At 38.7% G+C, this 27,629-nt stretch overlaps 1 protein-coding gene across 4 annotated transcripts in view; it reads left to right on the forward strand.

The window, feature by feature from the left end:
• The window catches only part of GABRB2 (gamma-aminobutyric acid type A receptor beta2 subunit), a 174,369-nt gene that overhangs the window by 94,588 nt on the left and 52,152 nt on the right, over positions 1–27,629 (forward strand). For all 4 annotated transcript variants that reach the window (XM_026091354.1, XM_026091356.1, XM_026091357.1 and 1 more), the window contains one exon: positions 1,414–1,496. In XM_026091354.1, the coding sequence (XP_025947139.1) occupies positions 1,414–1,496 (83 nt within the window). The remainder of the gene's footprint in view (positions 1–1,413; positions 1,497–27,629) is intronic.

The raw sequence follows: 27,629 nt of genomic DNA on the forward strand, positions 1-27,629 counted from the left end.
ATAAGGCCCATCAGTGAAAGAGTTGTCTTTGTCTTGTTGTCAGATCCAAGAAGAGCRTAAAATAAGTTGTTATCAAACAGTCTAAATATCTACTATAAAAGGCCTACTCTACCCATCATCACAGGGGGGAYGGGATTTGGGAAGAGATCTGTGTGGGTCACCCAGTCTCTCGTGAATCCCCCGAAATTTGCAGCTGCGTGGTCATGCTCCCAGCCGGCGCGGAGCCCCCGCCTGTGACCTCGGCCGTCTGTCTGTCCGGCCGGGCGCCCGCTTGGCCTTTGCGACTGGGGCTGAGTTATTTGGCCAGCACCCGGCTGTCACGCGATGCTGAAGCTTTTTTGCAGATGTGGAGCCGATTCCCTCCGTACAGTGGGCCGTACTGAGCAGGCGGGTATAACACACGAGTGGAGAAGGTCCTTGGTTCTGGGATGAGGCTCTGCGAGGTGCCGAGCTGCAGCGCTGTGTAGGGGGAAGGCTTTTGTGAGGCCGGGGGGAGAGAAGRAAGGCGAAAAACCTCCCAGCTCCTGCGCTAAATCCACACCTGTCCCTGCGTCAAGCGTGTGTAGACTACACCTGCTGCTTGCTTGCAGATTCCAAATTGCAATATATATATTTTTTAAGCGCTACAGAGTTAGGTGAAACATTGCACATTCTCAGGAAAGAAAAGAAGATTAAGGATTGATTTTTGGCTACAAGTTAGGAAGACTTGACAGGAACAGAGTTAATAAAATTCTACTGAGCATTGTGCCTTGGTTCATATTCAGCTCAGGGCTATTCCTCCGTGAAGTCTATTAGCAAAAGCTTTATCGATGGCACAGAYGTTTCTCTCAACATTTAAAAGGCAMACTTGACACATGTTAATGTTGGTAGGGCTCACGTAATCTGGAGGCGCAAATATGGTCATTTTGTGAAAACAGTCCTGAAGATGTTTGCTTGCTAATGTAATTCTAAAATAATCCTTTATTTACAAAGTACTATTGAACAGAAGAAAGAAGAATTAAGTTTCACATGAAGAGATTAGAGTATTAACCCAGGATATGAAGTATATATATTGCGATTTCCTCTGCCACCTTTCTGTGAGCCTTACCTTTTGGCTTGAACTCCTACACTATAAAATAGGGGAATTAGTACTATCTTAATTGATGGCGGTGATATTGTCAGGATAAACTGATTAATGATTGTTAAGCTTATAAGTACTGTGATAATGGTGCATAAAGGGGAAACTGTCTGCTCGCCCACTAGTCTGRCATAACTTTCTTAGAAGGGCATTAGTTACAATAAGTAGCATATAGAGTATTTCAATAAAAATAGGCAAGAGTGTCAGTTGCTTAGAAATATATTCTCTTCTTTCAATTGTTTGCAATCAAAGATGGAAATGAGACATATTAATAAGCTCTTGCGTTTCCTTCCTAGAATTACAACAACAGCTGCTTGTATGATGGACCTACGGAGATATCCGCTGGATGAGCAGAACTGCACGCTGGAGATTGAGAGCTGTAAGTACTTCTGCAAATCGTACTTATTCTGTGGTCAACTGCTTCAGACTTTATTTCTGTATTTCTTTCTGTATTTCTTTCTGTCTTTCTTTATTTTACATGCTACTAACCTAGTTGTCTTTGTCTGATGATATTTAGATCCTTGTAAACACATGCAAAAAATAGCCTTCCAGATGGATTAGTAATTTGTGGCACAAGGATTAGCGAAAGTTATTCTGTGTTTTGATGGACAATTTTCAGCTTTAAAAGTCTCATTCAAATGCCTTGTTGGAGTTCATGTGAGGAGCATGAGGATTATTATCAGTTCTTTATCCTCCTCTACTGCTCAACTGTGTTGCTGCTTGTTTCCATTTTTAAATGATGACAAGGGTTAGATTTGTCTTTGCAGTAGGTGTTTTGCAGTGTTTTTTTTGTTTTTTTTATATCCCCTGTTCTATAGTTAAACTTTCAATGCTCATGAAATGCAGTCTATTATGCATGCTGATTTAATAGCTGATCTCTCTACCGAGCTTTCCATATAGATAAAATTTATGCTCAATATAGATAAAAATTTGTGCTGTGAACTAAAATTTCATATCTCTTTTCTCTGAAAACTCTTTAGGGAATTCTAAGTACATCAGAGAAAAAACAATTTATGATCACTTTTATAAAGACACTATTGCATGCATGCATTACTTGACACTCTATTTAAGATTGTGTCAGCACTTTCAAGATACGTTTCCTTTTTCAGGAGAACTGTAGATAACTCAGCTGGGAAATATTATTACATCCAATGTTGCAAGCAAAATGAAAATTAATGGCATGTTTTAAGGTGCACACACAGAAGTGTGTATTTTTAAAAACTTCTGTGTTTAAAAAGAAATTACACTTGATCTATGTGTACACTAGAGTTCAAAGTGATGGTAGCTTTTGCTGCAGTCTAGCAGGGATGTGGTTCAGCTGAGCTTCTTTCTCTTATTCTAGAAAGCATTTAAGGATAAACTTTAAACTTGTTTTCAATTTGATTCATTTTAGTGTAATTTAAACGTATGCCAAAATCCCTTCCTGAGTTACACTTGTGACACTTCTGACTGAAATAATTCACACGCATAAATAAAGCAAGCAAATTGAGTCTTTATCATTAAAGTTCATTCCTTGCTCTGTGCTGAAATACGTAAACRGCAAATGTGGTTATGGACTTTGCTCTTTGTTTTATTGCAGTTGRCTACAAAATTCATATTGATTGAATTTGATTCAGGATTTCATAATAACTGCAGTCTTTTAAAATCAGCCAACTGTGGAGCTAATATGAGAGACGAATTCTGTACTGGCATAATTGTGTTCGGGTCTGGAGAGATTCTCACTGAGAATGTGGCTTAGGCTTYCTATGTCAGTGTCTTCTAATCATTACTGTAGCGAGGACCTAGAATTTGTCTTTTTTACAATTGTGCATGTAAGGCAGAAAGCTGGGGAAGCTGGGAAAGCTGGAAGGCTTTCAGTGAAAGCTGCCTATTTCCAAAATTGTTTAAACACAGTGGACGCAGTCTTACCGTCTCAGTGCACGTGACGTGTGCAGGGTATCAGCAGGGTGGTATGTCTTTTCTTTCATTTACTTGGTTCAATGTCTGTGTGTAAGGAGAATACCATACCAAACAAAGCATGACTTCTGTTAGCTTATACCTTAAACTGTTGTTAGTTATATTGTAGAGGCAGGATTTTGGTAGGAAATCCCAAGAAGAAATTGTCAATGATTCTTTGGGCATCCACAAGTAAGGCTCCCTCCATTTCAGCTCTGGGAATGTGTGTAATCTCCCATGTCCTGACAGCYGTGAATTGCTGGGATGCCTCAATCTCCTTGGGATTCACAAACTAGACACTCCCCTTTCTGTCATGACTGTAGGACTGGCTCTGGGAAATATTACCAGAAAATACCTCCCAGGTCAGTCCTTACATAAAACTGAAAACTAAATGAAGTATATCCCTACTTTTCAACGAGAGCCTGTGCTCTCAGTTTGTACTTGGAATGGGGACCTCTGGGTTGAAATCCCCCTTTCGTCCGATCTGGAGTAGAAGTTTGAACCCAGGTGCCTTACCTTGCAAGAAACAGTCCCAGAAAACAGGGCACTGAGATCTTCTCTTGAAATTATTTTTCCACTTGATATGAAGAATAGTGTGTTCATTGGATCAWAGAGAGGGTGGGAGTTTAACTTAGTCTAGTAGTTAGGATGCTTACAGAACAACTCCTTTGTGAATCTATCTCTTAGCTCTGTTGCAGCCTCGCAAAAGTAAAATCAGTTTAAAAAAGGATACTGTGTGCAACTAGCCTGTCTATTATTGCAGTAGTAAGGGCCATTTAAGAATGTGGATAGAGGTAATACTTGAACCATGCTTTGAAATACTTTTGTGCTTCATTAGAAAATTATTACACTTTACCTGGATAGAGTAACATATATAAAAACTTGAGTCTGTCTAATCTTTATAAATTGCTTCAGATGAAACRCTTCTTAGATAGGTAAGGTAAATAAGGCTGAAAATGACCTCCTGAGTCATTTGGTGCAGATACTCAAGTCTTATAATCACTTCTTTGAACTGATTAAGCTCCATGTTAAAAATCAGCTTGGTTTCTTGCCCTGTTGATTCTRTTGGATAGCTGTTTCACAGCTCTTCTCTTGTGATGGTTAGAAAAAGGTTTCTGAATTCTACCCCAAGTGTTTTCATGGCCAAGAAGGCATGAAATTATACTCATTCCTTGTTCCAACAATGTTTCTGAGCTTAATGTCTTCTCCAGCCCTGCTGTGACCTTCATAATATATTTAAAGAAAGTAGTCATATTTTCTCATAGGTTTCACTTCATTAAACTATACATGCGAGTCCCTTTTAGCTTTCTCATAAGGGCTAATTCTCCATTTCTCTTAACATGCTAATACTAGATTCTGCAGCTGCTACAGTTTTGAATTCATCATTCTTCAGTAGGAATGACTAGTACTAAAGAGTATCCCAGATTAAATCTCTATTATGCTATGAAATTAATCCTACCCTTTCTTCTAGACGTGATCCTAGAGCCACCTTTGCCTTTCTTCACAGCTGCGTAACTTTCACACATCATCGCCTTTGCTGGACCAGTACACAATAAGGTCTTTCCCTTCCTCACTTGTTCTCCAGCAGTGGGCTCTAACTTTTGATAACATTTTTTGCATGGTCCTAAGAAAACATGACTTAGCATTTCATAATACTGTTCACACTAAATCAGTGTCCTTAATATTGCTACAGTCCTCAAGGTTATCTAGTTCTTGCTATATTTGTTCTGATTGTTCTGCCTTACTGGTGCCTGCAGATTTTCTTTCATCAGAAATTTCATTAGCACACAAGTATTAAAGAAGAATATTAATGCCAAAAAAGAGTGTGAGGAATTTTGTTTATAATCTTTCCTATACTGAATGTGATCTCTTCTTTCAAAGMAATACAATTTACTATGCATTTTTATACACCTTTACTAATGGTCAGGTTTTAAGACGGAAGTATATCAAATCCTTTAATGAGGTCCACTTTACATATACTTTTTTTAAAAAAAGGAGTTATCATCTGGCTGGATCTGTTTGTATTATTTAAGCCATTATAAATTTTATCCCAATTTCCTTCCTTTCCTTCTCCTTTTTCTTCTTTCTTCCCCTGCTCCTGTTATTGATACAAGAGTGATTGGCTTCTTGCTAGTTGCCTATATCATTTTTTTTTTCACATGTCATTGTCCCTAATGAAGTTTGTGGCCATCATCAAATCTAGATTAATTTTTATTAATCTAGATTTGAATAAATCTATATTCAGAGTGGTTGAGATTGGAAGGGACCTCTGGAGATCATCTAGTCCAACACCCCTGCTCAAGCAGGGTCACCTAGAACATATTGCACAGGGTTGCGTCCAGGTGGGTTTTAAATATCTCCAGAGAAGGAGACTCCACAACCTCCCTGGGCAACYTGTTCCAGTGCTCTGTCACCCTCACAGTGAAAAAGTTTTTCCTCATGTTCAGATGGAACTTTCTGTGTTTCAGTTTGTGCCCATTGTCTCTTGGCCTGTCACTGGGCACCACTGACAAGAGTTTGGCCCCATCCTCTTGACACCCTCCCTTCAGATACTTGTACACGTTGATAAGATCTCCTCTCAGCCTTCTCTTCTCCAGGCTAAACAGGCCCAGCTCTCTCAGCCTTTCCTCATAAGAGAGATGCTCCAGTCCCCTAATCATCTTTGTGGCCCTTCGCTGGACTTGCTCCAGTAGTGCCACATCCCTCTTGTACTGGGGAGCCCAGAACTGGACGCAGTACTCCAGATGTGGCCTCACCAGGGCTGAGTAGAGGGGGAGAATCACCTCCCTCGACCTGCTGGCAACACTCTTCCTGATGCACCCCAGGATACCATTGGCCTTCTTGGCCACRAGGGCACATTGCTGCCTCATGCTTAACTTGGTGTCCACCAGCACTCCCAGGTCCTTCTCGGCAGAGCTGCTTTCCAGCAGGTCAACCCCCAACCTGTCMTGGTGMMTGGGRTTATTCCTCCCCAGGTGCAGGRCCCTGCACTTGCCTTTGTTGAAMTTCATGAGGTTCCTCTCCGCCCACCTCTCCAGCCTGTCCARGTCTYTCTGAATGGCAGCACAGCYCTCTGGCGTATCMGCCACTCCTCCCAGTYTTGTATCKTCRGCAAACTTGCTGAGGGTGCACTCTGTGCCTTCATCCAGGTCATTGATGAAGAAGTTGAACAAGACTGGACCCAGTCCTGACCCCTGGGGGACACCGCTAGCTACAGGCCTCCAACTAGACTCTGTGCCACTGATCACAACCCTCTGAGCTCTGCCATTCAGCCAGTTCTCAATCCACCTCACTGTCCACTCATCYARCCCACACTTCCTGAGCTTGTCTATGAGGATGTTATGGGAGACAGTGTCRAAAGCCTTGCTGAAGTCTAGGTAGACAACATCCACTGCTCTCCCCTCATCTACCCAGSCAGYCATTCCATCATAGAAGGCTATCAGATTGGTTAGGCATGATTTCCCCTTGGTGAAGCCATGCTGACTACTCCTGATCACCTTCTTGTCCTCCACATGCTTGGAGATGGCCTCCAGGATGAGCTGCTCCATCRCCTTTCCAGGGATGGAGGTGAGGCTGACTGGCCTGTAGTTSCCTGGGTCCTCCTTCTTGCCCTTTTTGAAGACTGGGGTGACATTGGCTTTCTTCCAGTCCTCRGGCACTTCTCCTGTTCTCYGTGACCTTTCAAAGGAGGTAGAGGGTGGCCTAGCAATAACATCCGCCAGCTCCCTCAGCACTCTTAATTTGCAAATTAGAAATTATGGTAACAAAGGATTGTATGTTAAAGGTAAAATATGAACAGAGGGAGGTGGTATCATCAATTAAGAGATAAAAGGGGCAGCATTTTTGTAATGTTGGCTTACRGTAGTATTAGTGACATTAGATGCTGAAAGTGTAAAAGAGGAATATGCCCCATTAGTTCAGAAAGTATCAATTTGGAGAACTCAAATTGTATTTTTTTACAGATAGGTAGCTACATCTCTGTGATGATTCTTTGCTTTCCTCAGCCTTACGGAGAAGAAACATACCAAATGTTTGTTTTCCTCTGATACTTCTACATCTGTAGGATRTTGTTTCCAGAGAGGTCTGATTGAATGATTTTACTTCTCCCTTTCATTTTTATTGCCCAACGTACTAAATTGTGGGATTATAGTATCAGTTTTCCAGTGTATTCATTTTTTCTTTTTTTTTTCCTTTCCCGACTTGCAGACAACAGAAAACTGTTTCCTTTTCAGTTGAATACTGACTTCACTCAGTAAAATACCTCTTTGTTCTGATCCCTACCTCTGCCACTATTGTATGAAAAGCTGAGTTTCTGATGATGCTCTAGAATAATTTTGTTTCTTTGTTCTCTCCTGCCTCTCCATTTGAAAGAGAGAGTTGCAACTGTTAAAAGAAATCTGATAGCTAATCAACCATGAGACTAAAGGGAACTCAAAGGCAGAARGAAATACCAGGGAGTTTGCAGAATATTGGTTCATATTTATATAAATAAAYAGATAAATCCATATTGCACATCCTCTAGTGTAAAGGAGGGAAATGAGTGTGGATCTTCTGAATAATTTTCAAATGTAGCTATTCAATATTCATCTGGTACATTTGGACCTTTGTCCATTTCAATTGTATAGTGACACCTAAAGGCATGGAAACTCTCTTCAATTCTTTTTTTCTCTCATTTCATGATAATGTGTTTGGCATAGCTATATTTATATTGCTCACGAGTCATTGGCTGTACTGAGGTATCATTCAGAAACTGCCTGCCTCCTGAAAATGATATTTTTCCATTTTCTTTGTTGCTCTTCAACAAATAAGGACTTACTGAGTTTCTTCTTTTGAAGCATATTCTCAGAAACATTTTTGGTAGTGTATTACAGATGTGGTATAAAAATAAATGTATTAAAGTCCTGTGGTCTGAGGCCTTAGCAAGCAGGGAGCTTGCCACTCATGTGTTATTGAACAGGAGAAAGGGCAGACAGAGTCTAGAACCAAAAAGAAGCCAGAAAGAAGAGAAGAGAGAGAATATTACTCCTCCCAGCAGCTGTGCAGACCAGCATCAAATGTTTCTTAATTGAATCCTCCGAWGGATCATCAACAAGAAAAACAGAAGTCATCTTCCTGTACTGGAGGTGACTTTACAAATATATTTAAGGTACTGAAAAATATCATAGATACCTTTTGCTGAAGCCTTGAGTACTTTGCAGATGKCTGCCCTGGTCATCAATCAAAGCTATAATCAGGTCCCACGGGATAAATGATAGTGCTCCCAGAGCCAACCAGGCAACGCTCGTCTGGATTAGAGGCGGATGTGCTTGACTCCAGGCGAGTGATTCTGCCAGTCACCGGGATGTGGAGCRTTCAGCAGAGGAGGCTATTGCCGAAACGTGTCATTTCTGACATTTATACAGTAATTGGAAAACTTAATATATGAGTTTTGGGCCTTTGGAGGTTAGAATCTTAATGGTAGTTCTTTTTTTTTTTTTTTTCCCCACTTACCAATTTTATTATGTAAGCTTTTGTCCCTTCAGCTAAGTCTTTTTTGCAGAGTGGCCCTTGTGCAGGGAGAATATTCCTCTATCAGTAGAAGTTGACCTTGTTACCAAAGTTCCCCCTTTTCCTCCTTGTGCATCATCTGTACATTYGGATGTCTTTGGACTATGGGAATTCAACCTGCACAGCTTTTCAGGGGAAAAGAAATGCATTAAGAAAGAGTAATGAATCCCCCCTCTGTACTCATGCACACTGGCTGTTTCATCAGCATCATTTTGTAGCTGGGGTTCCTTGGGACAGGTGTGGCATTCTTTAGTTGTCCTTAGTAATTTTGTCTTAAGTATAGCTTAAAAAAAAAAAAGAAAGAAAGAAAAAAAAGAAAAAAGAAAAAGGTACAATTTCAGTGGCGTAATGCATACTGGCAATGAATAAGACGTCGTTAACTCCTCTTCACTATGTAGGTAGGATGATTCAGTAAGGACTGAAGAAAGAGTAACCGACTCTTGTGGCTAGTCTGAAGAGAGGAAGTTTTGGCTGACCATCAGTGCACACGATGGGGGCAGGCTGTGTACGAGTGAACCAGTGTTTGCAAGGTTTTGATGACCAAGCATGGACCACCTCTGGGACTTCAGCCAGGCCTTCAGACCAGAACTCACATGCAAGGTGTATTTTTCCTGCTACCYTATGGGCAGGCAAGAAGGAAGTCCTGCCTCATGTTTTCTTTTTCTCAGTGCACCTTGGCAACAGTGCGCATCTCGGAAGCTCTCATAACACAAACAGGAAGCTGTGCTGTATGCAAAGGAGCAAACAGTGTTACAGAAGCCCTGTGCAAACTTAATGCTTTGAAGCAACCTAGAGTTAAATTTTTGAAGGGAATCTAAGATATTAATATCTAATCCCTACTTATCAGCATTGGACAACATAGGCAATGTAGGTTTCTACAGAGAAATTCATAGCTTGAAGTTCACTTTTAAATCCTTCCACAGTTGACTGTGGAGAAAATAAGGATCATAAAGATACAGAGACAAAATGCAAGCCATTTTAAAATTTCCAAAGCATTTTGCCTTTAATAACCAGTCTGAGTTGTGGTACATTTGCACTTACTGCAGCTAACCCTACTTTTCACCAGGGGAAATAGGAAGCAAAAAGGGCCCAGTCTAAGGGTCCATATTCAGATAGCACCAGTTTCATTTGCTAAAGGTTTTGGAAGAACTAAATATTGATGAGGCATCTCTGATGCCATAAAAAGATGCTGTSCAAGAGAAAGGCATATAGTTCTAAAGTTTCTCTGATAATCTTATACAAAATCAATTAAGTGGAAAGGTAGAAAGCTGATGGATCTGGCACTTTACAGTCCTGTTTCCAGAGTGAATTTTATAGGGTAAACATTCACTTTTTTTCTTTTCTAAACTGAGTAGTAGGATCTGTCAGTTATATCATCTCATGCTTCAGGCAAATGTTTTTGTGTAGGTCTAATGTTCTTTTCAAACACCTTGTAACTASTCATTTGAGAGAAAGACATACTTAAGAGACTTACAAGACAAGGATATCTGAGATACAGTTATGTACCTTAGGTCTGCATAGTATATAATCTGAGATTGTTACTTATCTTTATTATTCTCCTTGGAGTAGAAATATTTTTATTATAAGGGTGCTGTRCTTGAAACAGTTTAAAGCCTTGGTTGGATCAGTGGGCAATTAGGGCAGAATCCTTGGTGGACATGAAGTCTGTCAGTAATGTACGTTGCTTTTTTAAGTTCTGTTTCAGTTTAGCCATGAAAGCAATTGCCGAGTCAAACAGTAGCTTGCTTGCCTGAGATTTATGCTGTCTGCCTGGTGCTTTGAAGAATGCTGGACCTGATCATTAGTATTGATAAAACTGCAGTTGAAACTACACAAATCTCCCTTAAGGGGTGGAAAAAATATGCTCAGTGCTGACGCTCATCATCTTCCTACTGGAGGGCRTGTTACATAGTCTGCTGTTGTTCCTGATAGTAGGTAGCCATTGTTTTGAGAAGGCAATAAAACAAGTGGAAAAGCAGTATTCTAATCACTGGGTTAGGGTGGCAGGACTTTGAATTTTGGCCTAATGGTACCTTAATTTGTCATATGCTTTTGTATAATACAGAATATTTAGGTGTATATGTAAAATAAAGTAATAGATACATAATCATTTGTGTATCTTATGTATAAAAAAAACCCACAAAGAAGTAGTATTCTATGCTTAATTCTCAGACCATGGTCATATTTACTTAATTTGTCTTTGGACAGCTATTGTTAATCAGCTGCCTTCTTGTTACATTCCACTACTTYTTCTTCAAAATGTAGTGCTGTTCTAGAACCCCTAACATTTTAATGTCACAGTGTCCTCAGTATATTTCTTATGCTTGAAATATGGAAATTTTCYTAACAGAAGTACAACGTTTATATGTCTTTTAACTCATTAGTGAGTTTTCTGCGTGTGTCTCGTAGTTAAGTAAACTATCTCACAAATGTGAAGGAGCTTGTTAACCGTTTTGAGCAGGAAATTCTGGTCTTTCATGGGACATAGGTTAGAATAGGTGCTTCCAACCTGGAAGTTGTGGCAGTGGTAGGTTATGTTGCAGCTTTTATGGACCCCTGTGAGTTTTTTTGCAAATTCATAACAGCTAACATGTCTAATTTTGCAGTGAGATTTGAGAATAAACTTTTTTTCCATTCTCTTTCCCTTTTTTAACCAACAGAACCATTACTGACATGCAGTGCTTTGTTTCCCTGTAATGTGTGGCTTACTCGGATCACACAGTTAGTGCTGAACAAAGGTTTATTCAGGACTTAATGAAATGACCTAAATAGCACAGTGCCATTTGTAAATAATGCTCTTACTCCAACCTCTGTCAAAAAATCTTGTGTGTGGCATTCGTCTCTCCCTTGCAGATACGAATGGTAATGCATACTTAACTAGGTTATTTTTGTGGAAGAATGAAATGTTCTTTCAGTATTTGTATGTGGCGTGTAGTCTGCTTCAAGCTTTCGAGCTTTCTTTCTCTGAGTGTGTCCAATTTATAATGAGATGAGAGCATCCATCAGGCTTTCTGTGAGGAGCAAACCTCACATATATTTTAATCTATGCTTTAAAAAACAGGACAAAATCTAAATTTTTTGACAGGAGCTTAATTCAGTTACAACCCGTGACTCATTACAGAACTAAGACACTGTGACAAATTCAAACTTACTGTGATTTATCTAACTGCCTGTTTGGAGTGGGAGTTTAAGGGTGAAGTGAGACTGCAATCCTAGTTGTTTTGGAGACTTTGAACATGCAAGCTTTCAGAAAAATTTAAAAAAAATTCCTTGATGGTTTGTTTCTTCCTGCAAGTTGGCATTTCATGCCATTCACAGATGTACAGAAATGTTCCTTCATTTTACAATTCCTATACACTATAAGTTTTTAGAGGAGGAAAAGTTAAAATTGCTTTTCCGTTCTGGAGAGAAGACTATCCTTTTCTCTATTAAGAAAAACAAAAATTATTGAAATAAATCACTGTGCCCACATGTTCAGTATCAGGTTATCTTTTGAAGGTAAGTCAAAGTAAGAGGAAAGAGAAAAAGCTTCTGAAGGTCAGGTCCTAATTTTAAAAATAATTTTGTTTACATCATTGTCTTAGCAGGAAATAAGTGGAGCTGAAAGCTATTAAGGGTTATCCTCCACAGTATCGTTTTACTGAAAAAGTCAATTACCTTTTTCTAAATGAAATAATTTCTTCAACATGGTACAACTGTTTTGAAATAGTAATATTTATCAGATGCTGGAATCACTTGACCTCAGGTCTTACGCTTCAGAGGGCAACTGAGATGGTAATTATTTCATAGTGATCTCATGCCTATGCCTCATTCCATTTAAGATCTCTATATCTCCTAAGTGTTATGATAAGAATTGAAATGTGTTTCTGCAGTCATTGAACTTCCTAAAATAGTTTCTTTTTGCAACACCTCTCTCTGTTTTGGAGAAAGTAAGTATCAGTTTACTTTCACTGTGAGAAATCTAAATATGCTCCACTGATTCACCTTTTAACCATTGATCAAATTATATTCAGCTCCTGATGTCTTTTGGAGGCAAAGAATCAAGAGTAGTCTGTGGAGAAACTCATGAAAATGTAGCTAAAGCCAAAGGCCCTTTGTCTAATGGTTCTCAAAAAGGAAATAGTTTCAAAATGTCAAGCCTTTTATCACCAAAAATAGTTGATTAACTCTTTATCCCCAATTTTAAAAACTGGGACAAACTACTGTGTGGATACATTGGCTTCTGGAATTGAAGTATTAAGCAGTATTGTGTCTGGCTTGAGATATTCTCTTACTTGTTGTTATGTTTCAGCAGTGAGAAGTATTCGTCTTGGGTATCGGTACTTGTCCTTCATTCGTCAAGTTAGACTACCTGCATTTAAATAAAGAAGATTTTATTTTTAGACCAGTGTGTTAAACACATCTAGGAATAGGAAGGCAATTACTTGAGTGTGGTATCAGTCTGATCTGTATTTGTACTTGGCCATTGATAACAGCAKTTGAAATAGTTATGCCAGTGCTGTATGACTTATTCATTTCAGGGAAGGACTAGAAAATGCAGGTTTGGGTCATAAAAAATCTGTTTGTGGATTCAGGTGAAATTTGACAAACGGTTTTGGCCTGTTTAAAAACAACAACAAMAAAAAAACCAGTGACAGCTCATACCCTACACTAGAAAACAGCACTGTTCCCTCCCTTCGCCTTCTTCCAGCGGTCAGAGACTTAGCTGGGATGTGGGAGTGCTTGTGCAGGTTGCCCCCGTGCTTGAAGAGATTTGAACTTGCGCCTTGTGAGAGAACTCGAGTGCTCGGACTGCAGCCTGCTCTGGCTTGGGTCACTTCCCACTGATACCATTTGATTTGGTATCAATTCCTAGAGCAGGAATTGGAGCTTTGCCTCCCAAACATGAGCTTAACCTGATTAGGATCAGTGGCCCCAGCTGAAGAATAGAAATGTCAGTTTTCTCCAGCAGTTCTTTTTATTCTAACTCTTTATTTCCTTTACTTTTCTTACTGATGCTCAAATGCAAAAAGTTTCACTTTTGGCCTTTTAACAGGGGAAAAAATCACTGTTTTTGTTTGAGCACAAAGAAGCCGGAATGAACAAGACCTTCTTTTGGTTTCATTATGAAATGGGGATTGGGTGGAAAAAGGGCTGGCTTTTCAAGTGGACAAGCCTGGGAAATGTTATTTTACTTTGGTGGAATAACAGAGAAGAAATTGAATTAGTAGAAGCAATTATAAAATTAAACATTATGGGGGTTTTTTTATTCCTTTGATTGCACCTTTCTAATGATGAGTGCTTTGTGAAGCGAAGTTATTTTTGTTCATTTGCTCATGGTGTTTTGTACTGGTAGTTCAGATGGTTCAAAGTCTGCCTGTGTCTAGCAAACACAAGCTGCTTTCTGTTGCTGGATGCAGTCCCATTTTCCTGTCTCTTAAATCTATGTAGCATAGAGTTCAGAGTTAGTATTGCCTATGATAGCAGTAGTTCATTTAAAGAGAATTCAGTCATAGCTTTATCCAACTATTGGCAATGCTAGGGGAATCAGTTCTCATCTCCTATCAGTTTAAAGCTACTATAATTGATGTGAGGAAAATGCCATTGAGTGCAAGTCATAAAAGGAATACTTCACAAGGAAATTCTTCTAGCTTTAGAAATATTCTTAATGCATGTTGAATATTATGGGTGGTGTATGTATTTGACATATTGTCCAAAATTTTTTGGGTAGTAATTCAAAACAGTTGTATATTCTATGTATGAAAAATTCTTTTAGCTCTTAGATAAGAATATTTCATAATTTCTCATGATGTGTATTTGTTCTGAGTCAAGACTAAATGCAAAGACTGCTTTTATTATTCTTAAGTATTCTCAAAAATATGTTTTGTGAAAGAGCATTTATATAGGAAAGGATATCTAGTTGAGAGAAATCATAAAGATTATAGTCTCAAGCATTTATATTGTATTTATAAAAGTGTTTTTTTGTTTTTTTTTTGCTTATGGTTATAATTTAGATATATTCTTTTCAATGTTGCTTTTTATGTGTGGAAAGAGAAGTCACCAAGTAGATTATTTATATATGCCTATATTTCAAGGTATACTTCACTGAATAATTCAGGTCAAAGGGACCTCAGGAGATGCCTAGTCCAACCTCCTGCTCGAAGCAGGGTCAGCTCTGAGGCCAGACCAGATTKCTCAGGGCTTTGTCTAGTCTGGTTTTGAAAAACCTCCGAGGACAGAGACTGCAAAACATCTTTGGGCAACCTGTTCCAGTGGCTGGCTATCCTAACAGTGAAGATGTTTCATTGTCATTGTGAAAAGGGACCATGCTGTTTATCTGTTTCATCCTGTCCCAGCGTGCAACATCTGCCTATAAATTAAGTATTTACTGTTAGCAATCTGAAAATAGAATATAACAAGTGTCAGACAACCTGTATCATAGAAGTAAAAAAGGGAGTTATAAGTCATGAAACTGAATAACAATATTACAAGAATGCTCTGAATGAATTAATGTATTGTAGAAGTAGCCCTATAATTTGACAAAGGCATCTATAAGTTAAAGTGAATGTGGGGATTTTTTGTTTGTTTGTTTTTTCTTTTCCCATATATGTTCTCCTGGCATAGTGTAATCTGGTCCATATCTCTTGATTCCATTGCACAGATCGCGTTCCACCATACACACTGAAGCTTTTCGGTATGCCTTGTCATTCTCAATCTCTTATTAAGTTTTAAAAACTCTGAAAATAAGGATTCTTCTCCCCCGAGTAATGGTATAAGAATTTTCATTACAACATCTGGCTCAGGAAAAAGCTTCTCGGTTTATTCATCTAAAAGGCATTTCCTTGAGTTCTGTAACTGCACAATGTATAAGTCATCTTTACTGTGTATGGAGCCCAGATATGAACTGTCAGTTCTGCTGGAATATATTGGAAATGCATTTGTTTAGGTTACAGCTTTGGAGTTTGTGCTGTGTTGTATTCCTACTTTTCAGCAGCAGAACAATCCACTGCTTACATTCTGTATCCTATGAGCTTGTCTCATCTTGTGACTGATGTAGCTATGGTCACCAGAATTTGAGACGTCACCTCAACCTAGGCAATATTCTTAGATAATAACAGGGTAACATAACAGAACAAGGAACTGATGGAAGTCAGTATACAGTCATATATCTAACAATACACCTTTTCACTTTGACTTTGGATGTGCAGGTACTGTGCTCTAGCAGAGAAGAATATGCAATATTGAAAGTAACAACTTCTAATAGCAGTAGTTTATAGTTGTCATGAATGGAATTAAATACCATGCTGAATCCAGGTACTTCTACTGATGCATGAAAGGTGATTATCCAAGTGTTTGTTTTTTTGCGTGACCTAATACAACAATCTCCTGCTAAGATCACCGTGGTTGCTGTGTTTTCTGAAATTGTTAATTGATAATCAATATATATCAGAAATGTGTGTGGTCAATAGCAGACACAGCTTTGTTCAAGGCTAAGACCTGTGACAGGCTGCTACAAGAACTAGTTTTATTAAAGCAGAACAGGCACCCATATCTTACTGTGTGGGAGTTCGTCCATGCACATCTGGAGCTCTTCAAGAAAACTGGAATTTTTCTTCTCACCACAGCCTGGAATGGCCAAGTCTCTTCAACAGCTAACTTGTGGAAGATGGATACGTACCAAAATGTTTCACAGACAACCTGACTGATGCTGAAATGCTGGTAAGTAAAGCTTGCTTGTGAATTTTGCTGTTGTTCTCTAGTCTCTTTTTAGTGCCTGGCCCTTGTAGCCTCTTACCTGACAGATGTTCTATCACGATTTTGGGGAAATTCTGGAAGGGGAGGGAAAAGTACAGTAGTAGATCCTTCTTTTCTGTTTACGTATGGTCCATCTCTCTTTTTTTTTTTTCCTTTTTTTTTTAGGGTCCAAGTGAGTAATGTAAGCAGTAACATCAGTGACTCACATTCTGTCAGAATTATTGTCCTAGGGATGGCATTCATACCAAGAAACTTCTCATTCTTCACATACAACTAGCATGAATGTGGTGACACACAATGCAGGGGACTGGATGAGTATAAAGGAGTGGATGTGTCGCAGGTGTAATGCATTTGTACTGTAAGTTCCTTACGTTCATCTGGGATACTTGGCTTTAGTGGTGTTGTGTATGTGTATTAACTACAACATTCTCTTCCTTTCAGAACTGCTGCAAGTCCAGGAAGACCTATGGTTGTATTAGGTACATATATGATACTTTCCTCCTGCAAAACCTAGCTAAGTTCCTAACAAAGTTTGTTTTCTTGCTGGCTGAAAAGAACTAGCCTTTGCTTATTTATGTTTGTACTCAGTTATTATGGGAAGATGGGATTAAAGAAGTGGGTTTTACATTTTGCTCTGAGGGCAGAAAAGCCCCTATCTCACAATGTATCCAAAATTTGTATTGTACCCTCTAACATGCCGTATGCAGCACAGCCTTCTATTTTTCCTTTATAATGACTCCTCATGTGCTGCTGGTAATACTGTGGTATTGATTGTATGGATGTGGGAAACTTACTTGCATTATAAAATTGCAAGGTCTTTGCTAAATGCATTAGCTTTCTCAAAGAAATAAAACCGTGTTTTTAAGTGATGTATCTGTGTGTTTCATTATGAGTATAAAGGAGTTATGAATACAAAAAAATGGGAAACTTCCAAGTCTGCTAAGAGAAGGTGACTGCAAGAGTGGAATTGCTAGCAGTTAATTTTTCTCTGCACCTAGTGGTCTTTATGTACTAACCAAAAAATGGTCTTTTTATTTTGGTTGGGAGTTCTTGGACATGATGCAGATATAAGTGGCATCTGTACTGTGTACATGCCTGTCCATTTGTGCTACTGGGTGATGCCTGTACAGACTTTCAGTCACCTTTTTTTTCCAAGTTCCAACTTTTCACAAATGAACAGTGTGCTCCTATTTGCACACATTTGCATATGTACTAGTTCTTATTTTGTCCAGAAGCTGTACTCAGGGCCAAATTGTTCTGTTGTTAGATGCCAACTTGCTTTTGATCTTAAGGAATATATATAAAAGATATTTGATAGATTAGGTTATTGTGCCTCTTACAAATAGTATGGCCTTAATTTTTACCAAACAACAAATTGTAAATACATTGGTGCAGTTATTATTTAACAATGTTTTTCATGTTATTAATGGCCATATATGAAGAGGCATCTTAATCTATTCTCCGCCTTTGGAAAGCACCTTAATATGTATTGCTTTTACAGGAAGCTCTCCAGCATGATTAAAACTTGTGCTTTTGCCTTCTAGGAATACTGAATCACAGTTCAGAACTGGGGCTAGGGTGCTTTATCTACTGCTTACCCCAGCCATTTCTGAGCAGCGCTGTCTTCTGACTGTCTTGTGTCCATGTGAAAGGCAGCAGATCTCTGCTGCCGTTACATTTTTCACTGACTCTGGGTTTAAAGTGTCCGTAAGCAAATTATCTTTCTCATTTTTCCACCACTCGCTCACAGGACTGGTATAGTATGGCCTCGAGCTAGAGTATTTGCAAATAGCAGTATCGCACTGATCGTCTGCAATAATCTTTCATAATAATGTTGCAAACTGTAATTAAATTAAGCGCTTGTTATTTTAAAATATTTTGTATGTGATCTCTTCCACTTTTAAAAGGCCATCAGTAAGGCTTGTCAGCAATTTACTGGGGAGATAGAAGGCAACAGAAGAATTGGACCCTTAACACTTGAGAATTGTTTGAATTGTTTCAATATACCATATTGTTCAAGCAAAAATTTGTGACACTTGATCTCCTGCTGAGACAAAGCCTTGGCTTAACTTTTGAAAATTGTCTCCTTGTAGACATAGACAATGTTTACAAATACTAAGACTTCTGTTTTTATTTAAACTATTCAGTGTTGAATGTACAGAAGAACACAGTCACTTAGGTTGGTGTACCTGTATGCCAAGTACATCGTCAGGGTTGGTTAGTTGAGTTTTTGCAGGGGGGAGGAAAAGAATTTTAACACATTTGTTCAATGTTTTAAAAACTTGATGTTTTATTTAGGATTCTAGCTTTTTAAGAGACATCAGAAAAGTACTTGCAGAACATGACAGATCTACAGCATTCCACGGTAAAGCAAAGCARAGAATTCGTCTGACAAAAGAGGAGAGATGGACTTTTACAGATGCAGTGCTCAAAAGTACTTCGAGATATCCTGTCATGGCAAACAAATAAATGATATATTACCGACTGATTTCAGTGAGAACAAGATTATAGTGCTACTCAGATTCTCTGAAAAATCAATACGATGCATAAAAAGTATTCCCCAAAGCATTTTTTTTAAAAAAAAAAACAACCTGATACTGGTTCTAGTTTAAGCTGTGCTCTATGCTGCAGAGAAAGGGAGCATCTCACTAAATAAAGTCTATAAAAAACAGTGAGATAAAGATTTTAGCTTTATCTAAATAACTTTTTAACCCCTCAAAATATGAGTGATTGTATACATGTACCATCGCAGGAAAAAAGCTGTAGATGCCTGTTAAATTAAGTATGTTAAATTTCACAGTGGTACTTGCAGAATAAAATGAAATTGAATTTATTCTCTTGATTCATTTTCCTACCACTATTCTTTAAAGGAAAAGTTGACTAACAAAGTAGAGTCCAGAAACACGTTGTAGATTCATCAGCCTAAGTAAGGAGTCTTTATTTCCCTTTTTCTCCCTCATTGAAAAAGGAGACAAGAATGCTACCACCAYGAGTATGTTAACTAGATAAAATCTTCAAATACTCTGGTCCAAGGCATTAGGTTTTTGAATTGTGAAAATTTATTGCTCCCTGGCTACTGATTTAAAATATCTATCTGAATGCATTAACATACTGACAAAAACTGAACTACTTCTGTCCTAGATTTGATTATTCCTGTTTCACCTACATTCACTCACCTTTACAAATGCCTCAGTAGTTTCAATGACAAGGTGACCAGTTTGATTCAACTGTGTGAATTATGTGGTAGTGGGGTAGGAACTGAATCTTGCACCTATGGGAACAGCAGTATTAATTTTGTCTCTTTTACAGCTGGCACTCAGCAAATACAAGTTTGGATCACAGACTAATACTGAAAGTAAAATATTGTTTGGGGGGTCTGAATCCAGTGTTCCCAGGGTGGGGTACTAAGACAAGATATATATCAGACAGCTTTTTGAGACCTCACTCATTTGGCATTTTGTCTTAGAAGCAGAAGAAATCAGCTATAATACCCCTCCAAATCAGTGTGCTTAAAGCAAAAAACAAGTTAGCTCAGTATTAAATATCTCAAGAGAGGGATTTTGCTGGGCACATAATGTGGCTATATGTTTTGTCATAGACTCCAGCATGGCAAAAACATTTATTTAATCTGAATATTCTCCGTTAGTTTGAGAGGATGGTAACGAGATTAGCATGATACAGACATTCCCGTTGCATAGCAGGACTCAAGGGTCTCCTCGGGGGTTGGCCAGCTGTATTCTCCTAGGTGATTCCCATCTGGTGTTTTTTCAAATCCAGTTCTGAATATAAGGCAGGCAGAGTTTCTCTCTATTAGTTTTAGTTTATTCTCTGTTAGTAAGGGTTTGCTACCTTTAGCATGAACTGATCTTGGTCTTATGTTTGGATAAGATTTGATGACTACAGCAGTAAATGTTGCTCTTGCCATGGGCTATTTATGAATTTAGGATGAGATTTCTCCTTATTCGGGTAAAGTGCTGCTTTCAGAAGTGGTGATTTGAGTTTTTTAAGGGAAAACAGCTGCTCTCTAGCTCTCTGGGCTAGTAGTGGTCAGATAGAACAGACTGTAGTCTTTCTTTTGATCTCTGTTTTTCAGCACATAACTGGTTATCAGTATCAAACTCACTAGTTTACAGATAGAATGAGTATGAAGATTATGCTGAAAAGTAAGTATTTAGATACAGTAAATACTTACCTTACTCTTGCTTTGATAAAGCTAAAAAAGTAGTATTCTCTTCTACAGCTGTACTTGTGAAATACCATCTAATAAAACAATGCTATATGCTAAACAGCTTTGCTGTCTCTGCCTATAAAGAGTCCTGTACTTTTTTCTGGGTATGAAATTTGTTATTGTCGGAGGAAAAACTTTCTTGAAAGGATTAATGTAGTTGTCTTCCCTGCTTGAGTTTAAGCTAGCACCTCCCATGGAGTCAAGCTCCTGTGACCACTTCTGTAAGTTTTTCTTCTTGGAATAGAAAAGCATCATCTTGTATTATAACTGTGATATTAAGATGGTCATTTCAAAGATGAGAAGGATCTCAGGTTATGTAGAAACAATATAATTTTGTGATATTATTTGTTCTTACTGGGAAAATACAGTGTTTTTGAATGTAGCATGTTTTCTTTAAATACAGAGATTTAGGCAACCTAGAGCAGCTGCTTGTTTTTTAAATCCTTTTCCCCTACAGGGATTTGGCTGATTGTGGAAAGTATTTTAGGTAGAGTAAAGCTCACTGGGGAGACTCCAGCTGGGACTGAAAATACAGCATTGTTGGTTCCACATGATCATGAGTTAACACATGTGGCTCCTTGACCAGCCAAAAATGAACTCAGTCTGTTAAAAAGGAGATTACACCTTGTTTTAAGCATTATTCTTATAGGTCTACATTCTGCTATGGCACATACAAATATATTTGCCACATTTCCTAATTTGCTTATGAATATTGGCTCTTCCATGAGTGTTTGACCTTCCAAGAAATAAGCTCAGCTATCAGCTCAAGCACTGTCATCCCTCGTGAGTTATTTTGAATAGATTACAAACAGTTTCCAAAGAAAGGATAAATGTAAGCCTTAAATAACTATGCTGATGATGAGTAGGCAAGCCTTTTAGTTAGATCTTTCCTTATCTAAACTATTTTTCTGATCATGATAAAAATATCAAAGTATACAATATGCTGTAAAAAAATATCTGAGCAAAATACCAGATTCAGTTGCTCAGAGAAAGATAATTAGCAGATAGAGAGCATCCATTCTTGCAGAGTCAAAGAAGGAGGGCAGATGAGCTGATGAGGAGCTCTGCGTACTTTAACCTGGACTGTTTTCAGTCCTTTTGTTATTTCAGTATCTGTCCACTGCATTGCAGCTTTCCACAAAAAGGAGTATTGAACAGTAATTCAGTGTTATTTTTTACAACACATCCTGCAGTGTATGTCAAACTTTAAAGTTTTGATTTTACTTGTGATGGGAATGGCTGATACTAGTGTTGTTTCCCAATCAATGCAGATGGAGGAGTCAATGGCTCTGGTGAGATATCAGGAGATGCAGAGTCCTTATCTGTCATTATAATCTGACCCCAATAAATGGTGATTGAAAGCTCTTACTGTTTAAAGAGGTCTGTGTAAGAAGAGAGATTCTCGTCTGAAGACACTGTTGTCACAGGTGGAATGCATGATCTGAAATTGTGTGCACCTCTCTTCTGARCTGTGTTGCTAGTCTCTCATTATACCTGTTATTGATGATATGTGGTGATACTTAAAGCCTTTAATAAGTGTGTTTCTATTCCAAACCATAGAATAAGAATGGGAGAGTACTGTCATTCAAACTTCACTTTGAAGAAACCAGTCTGCTGCGTTTGGTGGTTAATATTAGATGCCTGAGCTGGGAGGTTAGTCTCTCTGCTTTGAACTGCCTTCTGGAGAAGCCAGGTTTCGGTGCTTTGTGGTGTTCTCAGAGGGACCCGTCTCCAGCAACCATATGAGTATTCTCCTACCTTTGGCACCAATGCCTCCATATAAACAGCATGAAATCCTTCATGGGGTTTTAAGACTGACTTTTCCAAACTGATCAGCATAGCTGCATTCAACCATATTCCATTACAGTTAAGAAAAGAAAGCAAAAATAAATATTAATTTATCAAACTACTTTGTTTTTCAGAATAAATGTAACAGTATAGTTAACACTATTAAACACATTTAAACACATTTAAATATAATTTCAGCTGCCTTTTGTGTAACACTGTTTTGTGTGAGGAAATTACTGGGTGTTATTTACTGGGTGTCTGCAGCTCAGTTACATACTGTTGCGTTTCCACCTGTTAAGGAAATTTCTCAGAAATTTCTGGCTTGCAAGGATAGATATGCTGGCTTATGAAAGCATAACTGTGCTTCTATATATCTTGCTAATAGCTGAATATTTCATTTATAGAACGGGGTTATTGTTCATTCCATTTTTCTCCTATCCGTATGTTCTATAGGACTTTTCTGAAAATTAATGATAGTAAAGAATGGGAAACAAAAAAGTTCTGTAACTTTGAGGATATTTTAAGAAAGGAAAGGTGTCCTCACTGGGAGTGTTTCTTACAAAGTATTCTCTTTTCTGAGCATGAAGGAAAACAATTATCCTCCTGAAGCCTAGCCCAATCAGTTCAAAGGTTATGTATGGTTGATGATGTGAATTTTCAGGTTGTCAGAATCAAATATAAGAAGATAATTTTTGTATAATATAAAATGTAATTTTTTTCTGCTGTATTTAAAATACAAGTTTTCTGTTTCCTCCTCTTTGGTATATTTGGGGAAGGAGGAGTGAGGCAGGTTGGGTGAATGAGAGAGGAGAGCCCTGTATCAGCAGCTCTCTGTCATACTTTTTTTTTTGGTAACAATGAGGAACTTCATTTCTTCCCATCTGCCTTTTCTCATACACATAAGGTTTGTTGTGATGCTCTTTAGAGGCAGCAGATGCACCTTTTAGGATCTTACCGAGTTTCCCTCTGCTGTTTTGTTGTTGTCCCTGCTGGTCCCACATTCACTTTTTTAATTCCTGTTTCATTCTCATTCCTTTTACATGGCAGTCCTAATTCCTCCATCTCTCCTGTTGAAGTATTGCTAAAGTGCCAGCCTTAGAACCTCAGATTTACCAAGAGTAAAGTTTTTGCCCACATTCTTGTTTATTAATCCCCAATCTACTAATGAGGGGAAACACCTGGTTTGACCATTATGTTTTCTTAGATAAAAGGCCATTCCTTAAAAGCTGGGGTAATCATAGGCTCCTTAGCAATCATACAAGTCTTGCACATGTCTATAGATTCAGCCATTCTTAAAAAGTCTGGATTCTTGCAAAGTTCCACACACGTTTTTGTGGACTGAGGACCTAGCAATTTGGTAGTAAAACCTAAAATGGCAGCATGGCAGGCTAGCACCAGATAAGCTGGTATTATCCATCTGTTGTAAACCAAGCTAATTCATTACTTGCATCTTCCCATGCCATTTTTGAACACGGTGATTCCCTTAATTCCTTACAGTGATCCATGCCATCACTCCAGACATATTAAATGCCTTGCGAAGTATGTCTGTATACTTCAACAGACCTGAAACCTCTGGGTATTTTCCTCAAAGCAAGTCTGCCTACAGAAAATTGGCAAGCTGCCGTTTTTGCTTGTAAAAGTGGTTCTAGGCCATTTGGATTTTTGATTGTCCTTGTCTTCTTCTACCTTGTTTTCTGTCACCATTTTCCTTTGTAGAAATAAATGCACGCATATACTTCTCTCTGTGTATCTCCTAGGTAAATTGGTAAGGGGTTCCCCGTTCAGGTATTTCTATAGATATTCTGTATATTCTCAGTCACTCCTTACTGCCTTTAACAGTATATCCCGCTCAGTGGCACTAGAAATGTGAAGGGTCGTGTGGTCTGTGTCTCTACCCTGCTACATTACGGGGAGTGTAATCTGTCTGACTACTGATGATTTCCTGCTGAACCTGTGATTATTTGTTTTCTGAGTTGCTTGTGTTGGAGCTATCAACAAGGGATTGCTCTCCTTACTCCAAAACTTCTTTAATAATACATGTGCCAGAGTATTTGCAAAGCTGGCAGCACGCTGGGACCTTGTACCCTCTGCTGCCAAGCTGAGGAGCCCTCGAGGCCCCTGCCAGCACAATGGCACTTCTAGATGCACAATCTCCAGAGAAAAATCACCTCTAGGCAGTCACAGTACGAGTTGGAAATGTTAATGTTTTTAAATGAGCAACAAAATGATTTGCCAAAATATTATTTTTAAAGCTCTACTCAGCTGTTTGTTTGTTTTTTTTTTTTTAACAATGCAGACATGAAATATTTGTATGACTATCTTTCCATTTTGAACCTAACATTTCTTTTCATTGGAGGATCCCATGTGGTGGYGCCTGGACCATTTATGAACAGCAGAGTACTTTGGAAGCACTAGATGTCCTATATTTTGACATTAATAAGGCTTCTAACATTGTCTTAAATGATGATCTGATAAACAAGGTGGGGAAACACAGATTAGATGAAAACCACATTTGGAAAATGATACTAAGAATGTGATTATTAAGTTTACTGAAAGGACTCAGTTTTGAATCAAGTCCATCTTCAGTATTTTCATTAATGATCTGAAAATGACTGAACTTGCCTTAATCTTTGAGCAACTTGAAAGACAGAATTAGGTTTTAAAGGATCTTAACTAGCTGTAGCTGGAGAGCTGCCTTGAAAAAAATGGGGTTCCAGATTTTACACCTAAGATTGCACTGAAGAATTGTGAAATAACTAGCTAGATGACAGTCCTGGTTAAAAAAAAAAACACACGCACAAACAAACCAACCCTGTGGAGATACCATGGATTGTAACGTGACCCTGACTCCTTTTTAGCCTGTTGTGAAAACAGCAAGACTGACATCAGGATTTATAAATGGAGCCACTATTTGTAAAATACCTGAAGTAATCTTTCCACTCTATTCAGTAGTAGTAAGGACACAGTGGGTGGACTATGTCCTTCCAGGGCTGCACCTCAGGAAAGACATGTGTTGATCAGAGAATGCCTAGGGGATAGCAGTGAAGTTAATCTGGGGTCTGGAAAATATCATTTATGAAGAAAGATGATGAAAGATATGGATTGTTCTGGTAAGAGAAGAGGAATATAAGGAAAAGAGAGGATGAATCTTCAAATATTCAAATACAAAAGGTACTGCAAAGAGCGAGGGATTAATCTGTTTTCTGTGATGTTTCTGTTCTGTGTTCTGTGTTTTCTAGCTCGTATAGAAAGTAATGAGCTTAAGTTGCAGCCAGCAGTAGAAGTTCAAACTGAACGTGGTGGGGACGGGGAAGTATAACGATAACCATAGTGAGACTCTGGGATAGACTGCGGCTCTGTGGCTCTTTCACCCACCATGGGAAGTCTTTCAAAACAAGTGAGAAACTGCTTGATGGGGCTTGTGGAGATAGTTCCTCCTAACACTGCAGATASGTAGTTATTGCATGAATGGCAGCCTGATAATTTCATGCTGGTGCATCCTTGTATAAACAGTTAATTAAAACCACGCGCAATGCTTGACTAACAGTTCAAGACTAAGACTGAATTTGCATTTCCCTCCTACCAGTCTGAAGCAGAGCTACAATAAACATCTCTGGGAGCAACCTCTTGTGTTGCCTGCTTTCTTTTCTCTCCTGCCTTTTCAGATCTCAGAAGAGTAAAAGTGGTTTTGTTTTGTTTTCCAGTACAAGGTGTTCTGCACTTTCTGCACATGATGGCACATGTTTCCTCCTGAGATGCACGCAAGGACCAGTAAACAATGAATAGTTTATTGGTGTCCATGCTGGGCAGTATTTCAGTATGCATAAYGAGTGCATCTATTGATGTTTATAGCTGTAGAATATGTTGAGCTTTATAGGATCTGACTTTGTAAATTTGTACTGGGTCCTCCTCTAGAATAACCCTGAAAAGGGGTATTTTTTCTGAATTACCTTGTGCGTGTAATTTTTATGCTATGAAAATATCTTGAAAGAAGAAGAATACCAGTATATCTTTTTTCTGAAGAAAAATGACTAGCTGAGGACATGATCTGGCTTCAGTATCACAGAATCACAGAATGATTGAGGTTGGAAGGGACCTCTGGAGATCATCTAGTCCAACACCCCTGCTTAAGCAGGGTCACCTAGAGCACCTTGCCCAGGACTGTGTCCAGATGGCTTTTGAACTCTGAGTGTCTTTTATTCCTTGGTTCTGTTTATTCTGACAGTAGAAGGAAAATCCCATAGAGACATATGACATGATAATCCAGGAAAATGTGAACTTGATTGAAGGCTGTTGTTTAATGTTCTCTGGAACTAGCATTGCTGAGTTTTGAGCTATTGCTGTTTGTCAGTATTCCTGGCTTTGCGGTRCTCAAGAAATTGGCAATGTTCTGGGTTGCTGCTTAGGAATTAATATATTTCTGTTGACCCTGTCTTGCTTCCAGTATCTTGCTCTAGAAATCAGTAGAGTTTTTTTCCTCTTATCTTCCTTTAGTTTCTTCTGGTATTATTTTTGCAGGCGYCATTCTTTTGGGGAGCTCAGTGAGGTACTAGTTATGGCTGGTGCCCGTGTCCCAAAGGAGTGTGGGCGAAGGAGGCGTGGGAGGTCGCGGTTCCACTTTGCTGCACAGGGCAGACTTGGCAGGGACAACCTGCAGGGGTGACCACGCTGCGGCATTTGACAGTGCCATATTGCAGCAAGTATTTCCAGGATTTCTTAGATGAACATGCAGGGAATAAAACAGAAATCTAGCTAGGATTCTGCATGTTTCATGGCTTCTCATTATCCATCATTTACAATCTGAGAGTGACCTCTCTTAACTTAAGATTTTGCAAGAAGAACTTCACCCTTCAATGTTGTAGGCTAGAAGACAGAATAATATTATTTCTTCAAATGTGGATGTGGCAAGGACCTCCCCTGCCAGTGCACTTGTGTAATGTGTGATCTATGGTCTATGTCCAGTGAGCAGGAAGAGGCTGTGCATTTTCTCTCCTCAAATGTCATAGTTCTGTCCATCTGCTGATGCATTGTGCTATGTCCTGCTCCTTAGATGTAATATTTGTCTTTTCTGTGTAACATTTGATTAACCTTACTATGTTTCTGTTATGACAGGGAAAGGCAGTGATGGCATATTTAAACAGCAGATAAGTTTCACATTCTCTGAATATTCTGTCTGAGCAGCTTCTTATAAAACTAACAAAACACGTGGAAACAGTCACGTGTGCATGAAAGAAAGTATTATTCAGTTGAGTGCTTTTAAAACATTATGCAGTATCAGTG

This window comes from Apteryx rowi, unplaced genomic scaffold, assembly GCF_003343035.1.
Source record: "Apteryx rowi isolate R43461 unplaced genomic scaffold, aptRow1 scaffold_90, whole genome shotgun sequence".
Lineage (NCBI taxonomy): Eukaryota > Metazoa > Chordata > Aves > Apterygiformes > Apterygidae > Apteryx > Apteryx rowi.